Genomic DNA, 21,067 nt, shown 5'->3' with positions numbered 1-21,067 from the left:
GTTGAAATTTTTGGCGGGAAATAATCCCGCCAAAACATTAAAGTAATCTTTTCCCACAACTAAATATCATAGTCAGGAAATTAATGATGCATCTGGTAGCTTAGATCATAACTTTCATTGCAGTTAGTTGCAATTATCCCAGAAAATTCTTGATTTGTTTTTACAGAGTCTTGAATTGTCGATGTTTTTGATCAAAAAACATCACTCGGTGTATTTTGAAACTCGAGGCATTAACTCTTCTCAAATTAGCCCCAAATCATAATTTATTATATGCACGTGTAGCAAACACCAATGGGAATAATTGGACGTTGTTTGCGGAGCCTAAATTTGGTTTGATTTTATTTCACAATAATTCTAAGGTGAGAATTTTGACCTGACATTTACTTTTTGGATTTCAAATTTAAATTTATTGATATACATATTTTGAATAAATAAAGAGTACGCTTACCTTTCTGCAACACTTCCCGGTATCATTAAGCATCTGCTGATAACCAACATTTTAGCTGAAAACAGTCCTTCCTATCATTTTTGAACAAAATATGGTTCAAAAGTCCGTACGCTGCGTGTATAAACTAGCACAGCGAGATAACGAACAGAGCTATTTACGGTGGGGTATCTATTGTAAGCTATTAGGGTAGGCCTATAGTATATCTCCCCGCAAGTGACAAGATGTGTCAAGCAGGGCGGTATATTCAAACGCTATTGTCTGGATCATTGAGTATCGATTGAGCACGTATACATGCAGCACGGATGTGTGTGGTCCTCCCCAGGTTTTGACATAAATTACAAATGACGCCGTGAATGACCCAACGTTTTCATTTTATTATTACTAAATTAATCGTCGTTTATCACGAGTGCTAAGAGTTGTACCAGTTCAATGTATCAAAATTAATTTGTATTAAATAAAAAACAAACAGACAAGTAGAGTCATATGTCTTTCTATGACCGTATTCCTACCAAAATCAAAATCAAAATGATTTTCAATACACTAGAAACGTGTTGATATGTATATCTTTGAAAATCGCCGAATGTTAACCACAGTCACCGTGGCACAGCATAGGCATCTTTAGCATTCAGTGAAATTGACAGGGGTTCGAACCCTGGTGAAAATTTTAGTATTTTTTATTCTTTTTACTAATGCGCTGTGCCGTTTTACAAACACGCCCCTGAATGAAACTCATGGGCATGTACCCTTAAGACTCTTAAACATAGCATCAAATGATTTTGGTAACATACCTTGGGTATACTTATACATAAAAATAGATAACTCTTTCTTGTACATATCAAATATATCAAGAACATTGTATTTATCAAAAAGTGGTCTTGAATGGCTTAAACCCACGGACTATGAGATATTATTCTTAAAGCTCTTTTTTGTAGCTTAAATAATTTGTTCAGATATGCCTTGTTTGCATTTCCCCAAAGTAAAATACCGTAATTAAAATGGGGTACAACTAGTGAACAGTAAAGGTTATACAAAGTTTGTTCGGGTAAATAATGCTTCACCTTGTTCAAAACGCCAATATTTCGAGAAGACACATTACAAATATTAACAATCTGTTTCTTCCAAGAAAGATTTTCATCAATAGTTAGACCCACTATCAGATGTCATCTGTTGGCTAGCTGGTCTAGGACATGTCTCAATGGAAATCTGCATCATCATAACACTGTCCTCCAAGATAGATTCCAGTGAACAATATATCAGAAATATATCAAACTGAACTGAACTGAAATGATTTAAACTGGTACCTCAATTGTTATTCTGAAATACCCATAGCCATATTCACTGCCAGAAATAAACTTGTCTTAATTGAGATATGGTCTCAAGATAAACTTCAATACATGGGTGACTAACATATTTTACTGAAGTGAATAAAAAGTGAGTGTTTAGTTCAAGGATCAAATTCTGTGCACAAATCAACTACATGTACAAACTACTGATATTGTCTTTCTTTGTACAGGGAGTATTGTTGATTGGTGAGCAGGGCACAGCCAAGACTGTAATGATCAAAGGCTACATGGACAAGTACAATCCTGAGAGACATGTCAGCAAGAGCTTCAACTTCTCATCCGCAACCACACCATTGATGTTCCAGGTAAGCAATTATGGACAACTTAGAGTTGGGATTATGTATCACCATAATCCTAATCCTAACCCTTGAGGTAATCTCATTATCACAAACTCTATCCTAATCCTATTTTGTTCGGCTTATAATTAACAAAAAAACCATTGTGTATTGATACACCAGAATAATAGAATGTACTACCATATTCATTCCATTAACCGCCCTGGGCGCTTAACAAAGTCATTTTGGGTGGGCGCTTATTTTTCATATTATTTACATAATTGCACAGGTAAAAAATGGCCCAAAATATGGATTTTATGTGTAGATGGTTCCATGTTTGATACATGTGTTGTTGGATCCTGTACATGTTGGAGGATCATGTGTAGTAAAGTTGCTGGGTGGGCGCATATAGGGACATGGGCGGTTAATGGAATGAATACGGTAATTGTTGGGCCCATGCAACTGTGCTAGTTGAATAATGTGTGACTGGCGTGATGTTATGCTGACACGAAAATACCTAAAAGGCTCTTAGTGGGCATCAATTCACATTGATTTGGTTATAATTGTGACTCTAAACTTGTGCTTAATTGATTGTAAATAATTTTATTTTTAATTTCAAGCATGACACATTAAAATGCATAGAATATAAATAACCAAAATTAAACCAATATGTTGTTTTTTTTGTAAAAATTCATGGAATCTATTAACAATAAGACAAATTTGTGTTTCAATTCACAAGAAAATGATTTGTTATATAGTTTTCTTTCTTTTGAACTACATGTAGTTTAGATCATGTCAATAAAGATTGCGATCTAATTTGATTCTTCTGTAAATTGATTAACCCCATGAGAACTACCTGCCGATTGGCCAAAAAGAAGTTTCATTATCAATTGGCCCAATCAGCAACATTGTTAGAATAATTTCACCACATAAAAAAATTGGGGTGAATTATTTACAAAGCTCCATTCTGATTGGTGAATAAAATGAAGATATCATGTAATTGACCAATCAGAGGCAATGTTAGATCGGCAGGTAGTGTTCAGGGGGTTAAAAGTTGATAGCCAGTTATAATTAGACTTCTTTCCAGTCTTTAACGGTAAACACTGGTTCGGGGCGATGAAAAGGACATGGTCAGGGTTAGAGTTAGGGTTAGAGGAGGTTAGGGTTTGAGTTCTCCTTTCCTATTCATCGCCCTGATCCAACGCTTACCCATCTTAAACAGTGAAATGTGTATGTGAGTAGTTTCTTGTTATTGTAAGTAAACTAAAAAATTCATCATGTTATAAGCAAAATATCTAATTCCTGTAGGATGTACCTTCTGTGTACTGTTGCATCAGCATACTTTTCATACCTAAGCCTGTGATCAGTCAATTTTCAAAAGATGCGCTTGCTTCGTAAGCATGTGGTGTATGCATACTACACTTGATGCACATGATTGTGTGTACCCAAGGTGGCTCTCATTATCTCGAATTAGATATTTTGCCTAGTATTGTACAATGCTCCGAATGGATCCAGGTTTAGAATAGAGTCCCTCCTTGATCCCTCATCAAAAATGTATCTGTATTGCGAACCATTATATACCTCTGCCTAATATGATTGTTGAACATATTTTTGTTTTCAGCGTACTATTGAGAGCTATGTTGACAAGCGTATGGGTAACACCTATGGTCCACCAGCTGGTAAGAAGATGACTGTGTTTGTAGATGATGTCAACATGCCCGTCATCAATGAATGGGGTGACCAGGTCAGTATTGCAGTCAAATATAGGTCCTTATGTTGCTTGAACCAAGATAAGATTCCAGTTGAGTGTTTAATGTATTTACTTACTGACATCTTCCCTACTAATTTGCAAACTTATATTTTTGCATTTTACTTGCTTGTCACAGGGCATATCGTATTATTTTGTCATACTGTATATCCACTGATAAAGCATCCTGAGATGAGAAAGAATGAACAGTTTACCAACCCAAAGCGTTACAATTAAACATGACAACAAGTAAATACAAATCCCAACCGGCACGCAACCCAACTTGAAAAAAAAGCAAGGGAATGTGCCAGTATGGGAATCGAACCCACGACCTTCCGATCTCTAGACGGACGCCTTATCCATTAGGCTACCAGCTCCCACTGATAAACTGTGGTTAAAACTGGGTCTAATGTAAGCAGTTTCCTCTCGTAGCGAGCAATCGTTCCCCATTGTGTTTATTTGTTCTTGTGCAGGTTGCGTACCCCCATTGCTTACTTTACATCCTGAGATGCAAAATTTGTCAAATGGGGCATTTATTATAGAGGCACATTTTCAGTGAAAAAACTTAATCGCCATGAAAATCGGAAGTGTCACTCACTCTGGTTCGTTTCCGGATTACAAACCAAGATGGCAGCCCCCATAGAATACGATATTATCACTGAAAAATCTCATGGGGCATTTATTAGTGGAAATACAGTACTTTATTAAATACAGTTCCATTGACAATCAATTGTTTTATTTTGTTGTTGTTTTTTGCTGCAGATTACCAATGAAATTGTGCGTCAGATGATGGAGATGGGCGGTTTCTACAACCTGGAGAAACCTGGAGATTTCACCATCATTGCTGACATTCAGCTGATGGCAGCCATGATCCAGCCAGGAGGAGGACGTAATGACATCCCACAACGTCTCAAGAGACAGTTCAATATCTTCAACTGCACCTTGCCATCCAATACATCCATTGATAAAATCTTTGGTAGGTCTTATTTGCCTCTAAAAGACTATAACAGGGATGCAACTTTTTGGGCTTTTGCCTGAATTTAGGCTTTTTTGTAGTCCAGATTTACGGAATTTCCTTTATTTTCAGCCCGTTTAGTGGCTATTCTGGTCATTTCCATGCTGTTTTTCAGGCTTTTTGTCAAAAGTGGAGCTACATCCCTGCTATAAATAAAGACACCTAGTACATTCTAATATTCTACTGTATAATTCACAAGGTTTGATTTTTTTCTTACAATTGCATATGCATGGTGTTTTTTTTGTATGGCCTTGATGTGATGGTTAGACTTGACATATTTCTTTTTTCTTTGATTGAAATCAAATGAAATGATTTTAGTATGAAAAGGTATTCAGAGAAAATGTGATTGTGAAGTCTAACAGAAGAATGAATTTTGTACTAAATTGTTGACATGTATTTGACACAGGTGCAAATAGTATAGGCAGGTACAAAAGTTACATTAGCTTGTTTCATTTGTTACTCCAATGCCAAAGGGTTGTGAGTGCTTCAACATTACTACGCATGTGTATGCATTCAATTCATTAACACAAAAATAGATTGATATTGTACAACTCTCTTCATTGGCTGATTTGCTTTTGAATTTCTCTCACCAGGTGTGATTGGTCCTGGTCATTACTGTGAGGCTCGTGAGTTCTCTGAAGAAGTCAGGGAGTTGATCAAAGCTCTTGTCCCTATTACCAGAAGATTATGGCAACTCACAAAGGTTGGTTCTATTTGTTTTCATCATTTGGCCTTCTAAATATTGGCTTTCTCTTGATAATAATGGGCTATTCCAGTTGAAATCCATACACCCCCTATGAAAGACTTGACCTTTGTCTCCCACACAGGGGGTGTAGATTTCAAATGGAGTCACCCATCAAGATTGGTAAGAGAGATACAACATCAGTATGTGCTTAAAATGAGTAACACATAATTGCGAAAGTGTGCACACATATGCATTGTGAAAATCTCAGACTAAGTGCAGGATGTCATCATTCATATTAGTTTATATTCTATACTGTTATTCTTCCAGTTAATTTGCTAAGTTTTTTAAATTTTATTGTAGAGTTGCAAATAATAACATCGATTCCTTTTTCTCATCAGATCAAGATGTTGCCTACACCTGCTAAATTCCATTACATCTTCAACTTGCGTGATCTGTCCCGTATCTGGCAAGGAATGATCAACACGACATCAGATGTCGTCACAAGTCAGGAAATTGTGATTGGTCTATGGAAGCACGAGTGTATGCGCGTCATCGCCGATCGCTTCACTAACCAACAGGATTGTGACTGGTTTGCTAAGACCATGTTCCGTGTGGCAGGAGAGGAGTTGGGAGAACAGCTGCAGTCATACGTAGAAAAAGATCATTATTTTGTGGACTTCTTGAGGTACGTAATGTAACATATTGCCTTATTTATGCAACTGATGTTTACACCAAAGCTGAAGGGCAATAGAATTTTATTAATTAGAGGTTAATAACTGCGCATCGGTTATTTGGAGGGCATTGTGAAAAATCTAAACATTTTGCCTTTGGAACCGAGGGATATTTCGAGGTCCAAAGCAAAATGTTTAGATTTTTCACAATGCCCGACATATTACTGATGCAAAGTTATTAACCTCATTCATAACCGTCACTTTAATCTCTTCACCTTACAAAATAACACAAAATTTAGCTCAAAAGTTGATAAAATAGATGATTTTTACATCTTCCCTTTCCCAAAATTGATCAGGCTAAAACAAGACGACCAATAACAAAAGCGTGTTTCACAATCTGTGCAAATATGGTAGCGCGCAATCCAAATACGGCAGCCAGCGCGCGCGCAGGTTGTTCGGAGCACAACAACACGCAAACGCCTTTCAATTGTGTGCGCCATTGGAACAATTACGCATTTTGCGGTCAATTGTGAGATATTAATGACCTCGATTTGCGTTCGCGTTTTAACAAATAACTAAATGTAATTGGATCGCACGCACCGCGTTTATTAATGAGGTTATGAATCTGTGTTAATATATGTGACCTGCTACCACGAAATGAGTGTTAAGTTGCAAGTTGGTAGCTTTAAGACATCCTGGCTGCTGAGTTGATGTTCTTTGTTTGTTTGTTTTCTTTGGTCCATTGTGCTATTTTAGCTTGAACAGGTGCATGTGAAACAAAGAACACTGACACAGCAGCCAGGATGTTTCAATAAGGCCAAAAAAAAAGATTGCTTGCTTGTCCTCCACTGACCAACCCTGATCTGGAAAATCTGGAAAAAAGTTTAGTTTTTGTTTTACTGTATAAATGAATACAGACCCTAATTTTGGAAATTCCAGAAAAGTTTTTTTTTCTTTCAACATTTTCGACATCCTGAAAAGTTTTTTTACAGTTTCTACACATTTCTAAACTGTTGGTATACAGTAGAGAAATATGACTCTTTAAAAAATAAATCCTGACCGATGGACCCAATTCTGAAAAGGTTGTGAAGGACAAACAAACAATCTTTTTTTTGCCTAAATACGAGCTTGCGACTTAATGTTCATTTCGTGGCAGCAGGTCATATGTATGCAGAGTCATATAATTAAACTCACCATCTTATTGATCCATTTCCACATATCTTCCTTTCATATTAGGGATGCACCAGAAGCTACTGGTGATGAACCAGATGATATGGACTTTGAGGCCCCCAAGGTATATGAGCCTATTCCATCCATGGAGAGTCTACGGATAAGATTGCTCAGTTTTATGGAGCAGTACAATGAGGCCGTACGAGGAGCTACTATGGATCTGGTGTTCTTCAATGATGCTATGATACATTTGGTCAAGGTAGGAAGGGATTTGTAGAAGTGATTTATTCAGAAATTTTCTTAATTTTGTTACACTATTATCAGGCAAGTCATGTAACATTGATTGAGATAGATATTGCTATAGTAATAATAATATTAATAACAACAACAACAACAAGGTGCTTGATAGATCATCATAAAAACATGATAAATCTAAAAATCAGATGACGCAGCACAAAAATATTTGTTGAGGGATTTCAATTTCCCTATACACTCCAAGGCAAAGTTACACTCTATCCGGGGAGTATGTGTGGTAGATGGAGCAAAAGCCAACCAACTGAAGGAAAGATTGCCACTTCCAAAAATTCTAGTAATCAAGTTACCATCAACCACAATCTTAAACCTATCCCTACTGCATGTCAGGATGCAACCTGTGTGAATTATCCTGCAATTAAATTTGATATTTTAAAAGATAATTTATAATCTGGCATTATTTTACAGATATCTCGTGTGATTCGTACACCTCGTGGCAACTGTCTTCTGGTCGGTGTTGGAGGGTCTGGTAAACAGAGTCTAACAAGGATGGCAACATTCATCGCTGGATATGATACATTCCAAATTACACTCTCAAGGTATGATAGTCATTTCTGTGTCTTGTTTCTTTATATGACTTATGTGGGCACTACCAGCCAGATTATTGGCATCTAAGAATTATTTTGATTGGTCACAAAGAGGCATATATCATGTATTGAGCCAATCACAGATGTGGTAAAAATAGTAAATAGGCCAGGAAGGGATTAAGCTTAAAATTGCTCTAAAAGCCCTATTTTGAATGGTTAATCAGATTATTATATCTTGTAGTTAACCAATCAGGGGCATTGTAAGAAAGGCATTAGTGCCCATGGGGTTAACATGGGAAAATCGTTCAGCTATCAGAAATTCCTTCTCCTTTGAATGACATGGAATGGTGTATGACAGTTACTGATAGGAACAATTTTGGCCCACATCAGATTGAACTAGGAATCTTACATTGAATGATAACCTGCATTTCAATATCTTTTTTTTTTCCGATGTCAGATCTTATAACCAGTCCAACCTGATGGAGGATTTGAAGATCTTGTATCGTACAGCAGGACAGAAAGGCAAAGGTATCTCCTTTATCTTTACTGATAATGAGATCAAAGAAGAAGGCTTCCTGGAGTACCTCAACAATGTCTTGTCATCAGGAGAGGTATGTGAGAAAAACAAGTTTGTCTTTTTGTGCTTTTGTCATCTAACAGCATTTCTGATTGGTTCATAACTTGAAATGCTCATTTCAATTGCCAATTATGACTAGACTTTTGGATTTATGGTCAAACTTGCATTTGCATATGAGCTTATTAATTAATACCCTCCTTGATTGGTTCAAACTTGGACACAATATTCATTTTGGCCAATCGGCAGGTACTTCTCATGGGGTTAACTTCAGTGACCTGGCACCCACAATCACTTGTTCTGTCAGGGTGCTGATGGTAGACCAACAGCTGGGTTTTAAATCCGCCCCTTACATGTTACATGTTTTGAGTGTTATTCTTTCAAATGAATTGTTTAACATTATTTCTTTTAATTCTGTTTCTTAGGTGTCCAACCTGTTTGCCCGTGATGAGATTGATGAGATCACTCAGGAGTTGATACCAGTGATGAAGAGGGAATACCCAAGAAGACCACCGACAGCAGAGAATCTCTATGATTACTTTATCACCAGATCAAGACAGAACCTCCATGTTGTACTCTGCTTCTCACCTGTAAGTAGTGGATACTGCTTTTTTTTAAACAGTGTCTGTGATTGGTTCATTTCATGATATAATCATCTGGATAACCAATCAAAATAAAGCTATTAGATCTCTCAGCAATTTTAAGCTTAATCCCCATCAGCTCTACTGGCTATTCTTACCATATCCCTGATTGGCTCAATATGTGATATAGTCCTCTTTATATCCAATCAAAATAGTTCTTAGAGGCTGATAATATAGCCAATAGTGATCATGCAGTTAAACTTATTAATCTGAGAGTACTAAATATGAGAGATGATACTCTTTTTGAAACTTATCTATCAGAATCGTTCATAGTTCATTTAAATTAGACAATGTTCTTTTAACATTACTTGGATCTGAAAAAGAACCTCTTCTACTTCAAATGAGATGATACTCAATATGCAAAGCTGAGTCACAAATGGAATTGGAATGTCACAAATACATCTAAATAATATTCTACAGGAATTCTGTAACATGATGTCTGTGTTAAAATTTACATATTTTTCTCATAAATATAAACCGAGTATATGTATGTAATTATATGCTACTATTTGCAGGTTGGTGAGAAATTCCGCAGTCGTGCATTGAAGTTCCCTGCTCTCATTGCTGGATGCACCATGGATTGGTTCAGTCGTTGGCCAAAGGACGCCCTCATTGCTGTAGCGCAACATTTCCTATCATCATATAATATTGTGTGCACAGATACTGTCAAGAAGGAGGTGGTACAAACTATGGGTATAATACAGGATGGGGTAGCTGAATCATGTGTGGAATATTTTGAAAGGTAAATTCAGCTTCCAGTGGCACAGTTTTTATTAGAGAATAAAGGTATTGTTTTTAGCCGCTGTCATGCATCTATCATCATTATTTCAAGTAAAAAATGAGGTGAAAGTGTCAGTCCCATTGTTGCTATGCACCTCCGAGGTCAATCAACTCGGAAACATTTGTCATGATGATTGAAAATTGAAATTTCTGAACGTAGTGATAAAAAAGTGTGCCCTATGGTTCATTTTGCATCTTCAAACATACAAGCCATCTCAAAATTAGGTCTTAGTTAATAGAAATTTTCTTTCCTGAAAGCGCCATTAAAAGTTGCTTTTTGCATTGTAAAAGTTTGTAATTTTTCACCATTTTCTGTGATTCCTTTCGATGAAGCAACTAGATGAATTAACCTCTCTTTTACATGCTACTAACCAATCACATGTTGTTGAGAGTTGATCAGTTTTTTAATTCAGTCTCAAATTATAGTAATGCACACTTTTGGTATATTCATATGTGCATGTGGGGGTGGGTGCGTGATATGTGCATGTGGGGTGGGTGCGTGTATGTATGTAAGTGATATACAATACTTGCTAAATTATTCGATTATCACCCCATCGATTCTGATCAATTCATGAATTATTGTTGTGTACAGATTCCGTCGCTCCACTCACGTCACACCCAAATCCTACCTGTCTTTCATCAATGGCTACAAAGACATCTACTCTATCAAGCATGGTGAAATCAATGAGTTATCACGTCGTATGACTACTGGTCTTGATAAGCTTGTAGAGGCTGCTGCCTCTATTGCTGAACTCAGTAAAGAATTAGTGGTGAAGGAAAAAGAACTTGAAATTGCATCTAAGGAGGCTGAAGAAGTAAGATATCAGGGATTAAGAAGGCACTATATGCTGCCATATAGAAATTAATTTCTGCATGCTATACTGTACACATTTAAAAATATGACATTTGGCAGCTATTATAGATAGTTTGCACTAACCCCTTGATATGAAAATAAATGAATACAAAGCATATTACTTAGGGTTTAGTCATATATATGCACTAAAGTTTTTTCAAACTCTACTTTTTCACATGTATGCAATGATTGCCCAAATAGTTGAGCCCAAATCGATGTCTTGTGTGTTACTAATCATTAGTTTTGAAAATCCAGATCTGGAATTTAATTTCCAACAAAGTTCATTAGCAAATAAACGACTCACAAATGTCTCCTATTTTCAATATGATCGATTTTGGTCTCTAAATCACTTTTATTAGGTGTTAAAAGCTGTAGCAGTAAAAGCGCAAGCAGCCGAGAAGGTCAAAGCTCAAGTTCAGAAGGTCAAAGACAAAGCACAAGCCATTGTAGATGACATCGCTGTAAGTATTACTTTTAACAATATTGGTAAATTCTAAATCAAAAAGTCTGGAGGCATTCTAAACTGGTTTATTAAAGTGATTTCACACTATGCCGTATATCACTGTAGTGACAGATAACAAATATTTGCTATCATAATTTACCTTTCTGGTATTGAGCTATTCCTGTTGAATTCTATATACCCCTATGGAAGACATGACCTTAATCTTGCACACAGGGAGTGTAGATTTCAAACGGAGTCACCTATTCAGGCAACCCCATTTGAAATTCACACTCCCTTTGTGGAAGATTAGGATCATGTCTATCATAGGGGCGTATGGATTTCAATTTGAATAGCCCATTTGTAAAGGAAACAAACTGAAACACTGATATCAATACCAGTGCTCATGCTCAAGGCCACAGCATATTCTTGATACTGCATTATGCAGCTTAGGCACAATACCACTTTTTGTGCTTTGAGTATGTGTCCCGATGTTGAGAATGTCAACATTGTGGGCATAGTTTTGGATTTCAGGAAATATCACAGAGATGTAGGCCTAACTGTTCCTGTTTTTTTTTTCATGAATAAGCCAAATCGGCATTAAAATTTGCTACAAAAATGGTCAATTTTAAAATTTCAAGTATGTTCTGTATGCAAAGTTAATTTTGTAGATGGGTTGTGTATTAAATCAAATATTATTTGACTGATTCTGCTGAACAGGCTGACAAATCAGTTGCTATGGAGAAATTAGAGGCAGCTAAACCTGCGTTGGCAGAAGCTGAAGCAGCCCTGAACACCATCAAGCCAGCTCACATTTCTACAGTCCGTAAACTTGGTAAACCACCGCATCTTATTATGCGTATTATGGACTGTGTGCTACTTCTATTTCAACGTAGGATAGACAACACATCGCTGGATCCAGAGAGGCCATGCCCTAAACCATCATGGCCAGAAGCTTTGAAGGTTTGTTGATATTAAAAAATTCTTGAAAGAGATGATTCATGTGTATTAGTTTCTGTATACTAACTTATTGAAGCAAAATGTTTGTTTTATCTAATGATTAGTTAGTGAGTGGTAGGTGGGATCATGGAAGAAAGAGATAAGAAGGAACCACAACGAACGCATTCACTTTGTCCACTCCCTTTACCGACATTTAGTTGACATTGTTATTCATGAGGATTTACTTTGATCAATACCCCGCTTTAAATAGGTGATTGGTATTGTATTCCATGTATTTGCATGTCTTCTGGAGCGTGTGTGAAGGATGATTTGAACTAATGACCTTCCGTGCAAGCACCCTATAGGATTTTCTCTGGTGACGTGATCATCGGTCATTGATGGCCTACATCTTTTCTTCCATTTTGCCCAATTTTTCCGAACTTTGATGATTTTTTTCTCAGAGTTGGCAGTCTTTGGCACTGAAACGAGTTAGCTAGTTACGATTATACACATATAAACTATTAAATTAAACAGGTTTTATGTACCGGACTCAACCGGAACATTGTGCATTATTTAAGAACATTTTACATCTATTTTTCATCGAAAAAGTCACCAAAATCTTACGTTATTTGCTAAAGATGAAACTCAGCAAAAAAACGGCCGATTTTGATTACCTTTTCGATGTTTTATAGGCCATTTTCTACACAACACGATCAAGAAAACAGTTTGACTGTAGATCCCAAAACAAAGCTACTATACATGTTCAGAGCATCAGTGAAATTCCATAATCTTACTTCTGGGTAGCGTTTGTTTGTTCGTGGATGGGTTTGTTATAAATTTTTTCCAGTAATGATTTCGCCAAGCATCGATCGCGGTAAATGGATTATACATGAAAGGAAGTACCATTGATAGCTTTTCTTTTCATGCGTCAATAGATAAGCGGATTAAAACTTGGCCGATCGAAGTCGTTGTGGTTCCTTCTCATCTCTTTCTTCCATGGTGGGATGGTGTGGGGGTGAGCAGGTAAATGGGTGGGTGTGGGGGTGTGTGGGCGAGCGAGTGAGTGAATGAACAAGTCAGTCAATCAATTGGTCACATGCTCACTTGCGTTTGTAAATGCCTCCAACTGTGGAGGTGTGTGTGTATTGTCACATTCACACTGTGGAGTCTGCTAACAACCGTGGAGCTCCACAGTTGAAGATAAGCTCAAAAATGGGGTTTTTGAGCCATAGAGGGGGGTATACCACCTGTCATTTTCTGATTAGAGCAACCTCCACAGTATGGCGGTTGCTGTGAGATTTGTGTAAAAAAATCTCCCCAGTTTGAATGTGGGTGTGTGAATCTCCCCAGTTGGAATATACACACACCTCCACACTTGGCGGCATTTACAAGAGGGGGTGTTTGCTCAGATTTGAACAAAGAGGGAATGTGAAATGGATGTGCTACAGTAAAAGTAGTAATTTTTCACGCTTTGCTGAGATGTGTCACAATGCTGTGTGAAATAGATCTTGATCAGGGTTGTACATACGGTGTTCAGTGGAGTCCACCACTCACTTCAGGAGCCCACCACTGATGATGGTTCATTTTGATGCTTGGGCCCACTCAACATGTGTATTTTACCAAATTTATCATTAAAGAGTCCGCTTTTTAATCAAGCAATTCCATAAATTGACGCCCAGCATTCAATTTCTGCTAGCTACAACCCTGTCTTTGATCAATTAAAAACCACTTTCATCAGGTGAGCTTTGCTATTTACATTATTCTCAAAGTAATAATATATGTATGTGTTTTTATTACAGTTGATGGGTGGATCTGGTTTTCTTCAAGGTTTAATGGCTTTCCCCAAAGATTCCATCAATGAGGAAACTGTGGAATTACTACAGCCATATCTCTCTATGGAGGATTATAACCTGGAATCTGCCAAAAAGGTGAGAAATTGTAGAACTTTTCAGTTTCTATTGTCATGTCAACAAACATAAGTGACCCGCTCCTACAAAACCAGACATAAGTCACAAACTTTGAAAATTGAGTTTTTAATGTCATCGTTTAGTATAGGTCTTCAGCTTTCATTTGATACCAAAATTGTGTTTCTGGGCCATGTGGTTCTCATTATACTGTCTTTCAATGGGAAGGGGGGAAGCGACACATAAAGAAAAGGCAAATGCAAGAAAAATGGATTTAAAGTTGTAAAATGACATGTTAAGAACTTGGTTTGGCTCAGAAAATGCACAATTTGGGTGCTTTAGATGTAAAAGAATATTTTGTTTTCAATGGTAGGTTAAAGTAAACATATTAAGGAATCAAAAAATAATAAAAACTGAAAAACAAAATCTGCAAGGTTTTTCACCCCTTTCCCAACTTTGATTCGCTGTATCTCAAAATGGCTGAATGCAACTTATGACGGGTGTCAGGTTAAAAGGGAGAGCATGGCCTAGTGGTAAGAGTACTCGCTGGTGCATGAGGGCCTTGGTTCAATTCCCAACAGTGGAGGTTTGCTGGGGTATTGACTTAGAAAACAAAGTCTAAATTTAATTGGCAACTACTGTTAATTAAATTCAGTCTTCCATTATCCCCATGGTTTATGTAGAAAACGGGTTAAGGACTTAATCCTTCAGAGGGGATGTTAAGCAGTCGGTACCATGGCCGGACACTGATGTACCATCGGTGTTAATTATGGCTCTGAAAAGAGCTGTTCAATACTTCATCCGGATGTCCTTAAACTGGAAAAGCGATTGTTTGTTGCACTTAAAACTGTACAAAACTTTGCATCTGTGTCATAATTTTAATGAATGATTTAGTTTTGATTTCTATAAATTGTTGGCATTAATTATTTATTTATTCTTTGAACAGGTCTGTGGTGATGTCGCAGGTTTGGCAGCTTGGACAACCGCTATGGCAATTTTCTTTGGAATCAACAAAGAAGTGTTACCCTTAAAGGTAATTTAACTTTATTTTTAGAAAATTTATTTTTAAAGTTGTAATAGATCATTTGTATTGAATGCTTGATCAAGTCAAGTCCTTAATTCTTTACCTGAGAATAGAGGGAGCTAAGGTTGTTGTTTTTTAAATCAGGTAATTTAGGTCAATAGATGGTACTGCATTGTTCAAAGCATGCTAAGTACATGTACATAATTGTTCAAAGGTATTCAAGCAGAAACTTCACACAAGGGTTACCGTATTCATTCCAATAAGCACCCAGGGCGCTTAACAAAGTCATTTTGGGTGGGCGCTTATTTTTTGCCTCGTTTACCTAATTTTTTCGTAAGGGGCATTTATTAGAGACAAATTTACGTATGTTATAAAAGGGTCCTGAGACGTTCTAATAGCTTTTCTGATGCAGAAAATGTATTTGCAAGTTTACGCAGGACTTGTGGTCCTCCAGCTATTTCTCAACATCTACCTGTCACTTCAACATTAATGGTACCCTTTAGCAAATTGAAAATACCCTGGGTGGGCGCTTATTGGGACATGGGCGCTTATTGGAACGAATACGGTACATGCTCTTAAAGTCATAATGTACGATCTTTTTTCAGAATTTACCTTTATTTTTTTCAAAACCGATTTTTTGGCATATTTGTAATACTTACACATGTTCTAACTTAAATCTATGAGCAAACTGTCAAATTCGTCCTATTTGTAGTAAAACGGGACGATTTTCTGTTGGTCCGACATAAAGTCATAATTTATCATTATGACTTTATGTCGGCCACGATCGCATAAACCGTAGTCTCAGATACAAAACTAGCTTAGTTACGCTCCCTCCACATGTGGAGGAGCGAACTCAAACTGGCGCAGAGGAGACTAACTCTGAGGCCGCACTCGCTGTCCTAATCCAAATAGTGCGAGATGTTTCGAGTGATAGAGGTGAAGTTTATGATGTTGTTTCTTTGCAAATTCCCAATGTTTTTCAAGCGTCCAAATGTATTGGGAACTTTCATAATGATTGCATATTATCATTTTAGAAGAAAAAAAGAAAAATCTAAAAATTTAAAAAGATCGTACATTAAGGCTTTAAGCAGTCATGTTAGCTCAATCACTGAGGTGGCAAACTCTGGCGCATGACATGGAGTCCCACAGAAAAAAATTGGAGAAAGATAAAGTGAAAGTATGTAAAGGTGGTAAACAAAGAGGCGATGAGACAAAAGCAAGAGCAGAAAGGAGAGGGATCCAGAGAAAGGGGAGAGGAGGTGAGAAGATCAGATAGAGGGACAATGTGGGAGGGAGCAAACAAAGAGGGGGATAATTTCTGCTGGATTATTGGCCCGATTTAAGCCTTACAGAGCTGGTTGAGCTAAGCTGTTATGGTTAATTGGGGTATGTTTAAGGTATGCACTTCTCAGGTTCAAGTCTCTTTAATGTTGTTATTCTATTTGACATAATAAGTGCCCCTCTCCTTATAAGCACCCCTACAGAATTGTTCAAATGACATCTCTAAGCGCTCCTTTTCAATTCACCACTACATTTTGTCAAATGTTTGAATAAAATTTACCTTTTAAACTTTCCACTTTAGGATTATACTGATTTTGACTTCAGATTCAATGTATTTTGCAGATAAATTCCCATTTTTAACTTTCATTATATAATTTTAATAAGCACCCCCTGAAAATGGGGGCACTAATAAGGTTGAAATGTGGTAAATGGTTTTTGGAATGATTTGGGGCACAGCGGTTAGTGACAATATGTGAAGTGTGCGAGGGCTGTGTGGGTTTGGCATAAATGAAATTAACAAAAAAGTTTTGTTGATAGCTAATAATAACAATTGTTTCTTTTATTTCTCATTCAGGCTAATTTGATTACTCAAGAAGCCAGATTATTGGTAGCCAATACTGATCTTGCCAAGGCACAAGCTACACTGGATGCTAAGCAAGCTGAATTAGATGCAGCACAGGCTGAGTATGATGGGGCCATGAAGAAAAAACAGGTATGCAGACATTGTGTTTCAATTAAGGTAGAAACATCGGCTATGGTGTCATGCACAGATTTGGTTTAAAATGATACAGGATGTGTAGTTGGGTGAGATAAACTTGCCTGCCAAGTTTTAATTTTTGCCAACAAAGGGTTTTTGAGTTATGCCATTTTTTGTCATTAGAAAACCAAATTGACTTTGTACATAAAGTGGTTTTGACACTAAGCCTTGTTCACTAAAATTGGTAAAAGTTTGAAAATGGATACTATGTTTAAATATTATTTTTTCTCCTTTCTATCCCATTTATAGAACTGCTTTTTGGATCTTTTTATTTCAAAAATGTTACCAAATAATATTAGTGACTTTTCTCCAATATATTGGTCAGTAATATAGGGGATATTTGAAGGTAATGTTAGTACTTGCTCAAATTTTCTTGATTTGATCTAGAAACACTGAATGACCCAATTTCATAATTATTGTCTGAGCTAACCATAGGGCCAATTTTAACAAATAAGGTGTCATATGAAAGGTAATTAAATTTAGAAACTTTTCTGGCCAGCTTTTTTAAATAAAGTGTTTCTATTTTAAGTTATGGGTGTTTTTAGATTTCCCTAATTTAAAAATAGAAAAAATGATTTTTCTCAAAAAATAAACACTTTATCAAAAAAATCTGGCGAGAGAATTTAGATATTAGGCTTATTAACCACCCCACTAACTATGGAAACCATATCACGTTCCCTCTTGGCTAGCAATAATTATTTGTAGAAACATAAGAATTGTTTCAATTTTCATGAAACATTAAAAATCAGTGGAGTAAAGACTTATCTTCAATTGGTTATATATTTGAAATGGATACATAATTCTGACTTGAAATAGTGGCTATTTTCCTGCATGGGCCTATTATCCGATGCTCCTACCTTAAGTAGGTTCAACAAATAGGTTTTCTACAGATACATTTTGCTTCTATATTTTGTGTGTCTTAGTTTTTAGCAATCACCTGCCTCTTGGGATTCCTTAATGATACTGATATTTGATTTTTGTTTCCTTCCCTATGCTAAACATACTTCTGAAAAGGTGCAACTAATTTTTCTAAGTACATTTTATTTTTGTTTTACTATTCATTTTCATATGTGACATGATCTGGTCCAGGGGGGGGGGGGAGGGGAGGGGGGCAAAGGTGGCAAATTTGAAAATTTGAAAATACACATTCACAAAACTTTAGAACCAAGTATGCTAGACCTTTGGTGTTTCAGTTTATGATAGCCTAATGTTTGTATATGGTAATAATTATAGAACTCACTTTTGAAAAATGCTTCCTTTGGCCCCCATGGAGCAGAGCATCACATATGTGACCGTACAGCACGAATGAGCCGTAAATGTCCTCAATTGTATTCTGAGTTACAGTGTAAAATGGGCATGAAGGTCGTATTCATATGTACCTCAATTTGGTGCTACGTGTACTTCATTAAATGAGATACACGTAGCACCAAATTGAAATACCTATGAATATGACCTTCATGCCCATTTTACACTGTAACTCAAAATACAATTGAGGACATTTACGGCTCATTCGTGCTGTACGGTCACATATGATTGATGTGAATGAGCATATATATATACATAAAGAAAACTGGTTGTTAAATTGACTTTTTACCATGTGTATGTTTACAGGATCTTCTTGACGATGCAGCAGCTTGTCAACGTAAGATGGATGCTGCTACTACCCTTATCACTGGGCTAGGGGGTGAGAAGGAACGATGGACTCAAGCTAACAAAGAATTCAAAGCACAAATTGAAAGGTAACATTCAGAAATGTTATCAATTTTTAATGATGCTGCTAGTCTTGATGCCTCTAACTTGAAAAGTACAATAACATCAATTCTAAGTTTATTTTCAACAATTCAACAATGCAGTGATTGGTTAGAATACTGTCAATGTACATTAACCTGATCAAATTGTGTAATCTTGTAATTATCATTAACTGTCTCCATACGCTTCGATGCATTTAGAAGGACCTATTTATGTTATGTACAACACTCACATTTCATCTTTCACTGTTATTACCCCACATTGAGTAATATTGTTGTCCCAGTTTTAGCACTTCAGACATTCCATGCAGAGTTACACATCGATCATTTATCTAGATTTTTCACTTATCCAACTAGTGCTTGGTCCCATCATGGCCGAATAAAAGAGGTTGGAATGTATTTATTATTATATACCTCATCTAAAGATTCCCGTCATCTGATTGGTTAAAAGGACGGGCATCCGCAAAAGTAACTATTCCCCGGGCATAGTTCTGCGAGTGCTTTGTTCCCAGCGTAAAATGATATTACACACACATTAATATTTTCGCACGCTAAATAGTTACGTGGAAATCCCCGATTGTAATCTGTGCCGTTCGCATTGAAACTATTAATATCTCTTCCCAAAATCGATGCTTTTAAGATTTTGTATATAAAACAAATATTGACTGCTTTTTATTCGGGGCATGGTTAAAATTATAGGCCCGCGGTGATATCAAAACCATGACTATGCCCCTCGGCGTATCACCCTGGGCCTATAATTTTCACCATGCCCCTCATAGCAGTCAATATTTGTAAACTAAGGATTACTCTTTTCCCTATAATGTATTCAACTATTGGGTATGTATAATGTTCCTTCATTTAAACTCGGACATATTACATTCTTTGTATTTCAGATTGGTTGGTGATGTGTTACTAGCTACAGGATTCCTGTCATATTCGGGGCCTTTCAACCAAGAGTTCCGTTCCAAACTACAGAAAGATTGGCAGAAAGAAATGAAGTCTAGAAAGATTCCATTCACTGCTGGGTTGAATCTTATTGAGATGTTGGTGGATAACCCAACTGTAAGTTATCTGATGATATGTGTGTGTGTCTGTTGGGGGGTCTGTCTGTGTGTCTGATTCCATTCACTGTTGGGTTGAATCTTATTGAGATGCTGGTGGATAACCCAACTGTAACTTATCTGATGATATGTGTGTGTGTCTGTTGGGGGGGGTCTGTCTGTCTGTCTGATTCCATTCACTGCTGGGTTGAATCTTATTGAGATGTTGGTGGATAACCCAACTGTAAGTTATCTGATGATATGTGTGTGTGTCTGTTGGGGGGTCTGTCTGTGTGTCTGATTCCATTCACTGTTGGGTTGAATCTTATTGAGATGCTGGTGGATAACCCAACTGTAAGTTATCTGATGATATGTGTGTGTGTCTGTTGGGGGGTCTGTCTGTGTGTCTGATTCCATTCACTGTTGGACTGAATCTTATTGAGGTGTTGGTGGATAACCTGACTGTAAGTTATCTCATGATGTGGGGGGTGTCTGTCTGTCTAATTCCATTCACTGTTGGACTGAATCTTATTGAGGTGTTGGTGGATAACCTGACTGTAAGTTATCTCATGATGTGGGGGGTGTCTGTCTGTCTGATTCCATTCACTGTTGGACTGAATCTTATTGAGATGTTGGTGGATAACCCAACTAAGTTATCTCATGTTGTGTGTGTGTGTACCGCTAGAATGTACCTCATTTCTTAACATATATAATGAACCACTTGTCTTGAATCACTGCAATTTCAGTGAAGTAATTGGATTCCTTTTTTTGTTACCAGTGTATAGTTATTTTTTGAGAAAAATGCAAAATTAGTCACAAAATTTATCAGGGGGTGTAGTACCACCTTAAGTGTAACAAAATTAAACTTGTTTATAAATTACCTAAAAGTTAAGT

General features: G+C 36.8%; 1 protein-coding gene across 1 annotated transcript in view; it reads left to right on the top strand.

Annotated features, from left to right (window-relative positions):
• Positions 1 to 21,067, top strand: part of LOC140135579 (dynein axonemal heavy chain 5-like) — a 109,286-nt gene that overhangs the window by 63,757 nt on the left and 24,462 nt on the right. The window contains 18 exon segments of the mRNA XM_072157120.1: positions 1,962 to 2,096; positions 3,688 to 3,810; positions 4,576 to 4,789; positions 5,422 to 5,531; positions 5,912 to 6,198; positions 7,421 to 7,613; positions 8,075 to 8,205; positions 8,651 to 8,804; positions 9,193 to 9,357; positions 9,924 to 10,150; positions 10,781 to 11,003; positions 11,401 to 11,502; positions 12,201 to 12,443; positions 14,219 to 14,347; positions 15,270 to 15,356; positions 17,203 to 17,340; positions 18,997 to 19,124; positions 20,027 to 20,195. Of these exon segments, the coding sequence (XP_072013221.1) occupies positions 1,962 to 2,096; positions 3,688 to 3,810; positions 4,576 to 4,789; positions 5,422 to 5,531; positions 5,912 to 6,198; positions 7,421 to 7,613; positions 8,075 to 8,205; positions 8,651 to 8,804; positions 9,193 to 9,357; positions 9,924 to 10,150; positions 10,781 to 11,003; positions 11,401 to 11,502; positions 12,201 to 12,443; positions 14,219 to 14,347; positions 15,270 to 15,356; positions 17,203 to 17,340; positions 18,997 to 19,124; positions 20,027 to 20,195 (2,958 nt within the window).

This window comes from Amphiura filiformis, chromosome 16, assembly GCF_039555335.1.
Source record: "Amphiura filiformis chromosome 16, Afil_fr2py, whole genome shotgun sequence".
In the NCBI taxonomy this organism is placed as follows: Eukaryota; Metazoa; Echinodermata; class Ophiuroidea; order Amphilepidida; family Amphiuridae; genus Amphiura; species Amphiura filiformis.
The sequence above is the reverse complement of the archived record's forward strand: the minus strand, read 5'-3'. Positions and strand labels throughout refer to the sequence as shown.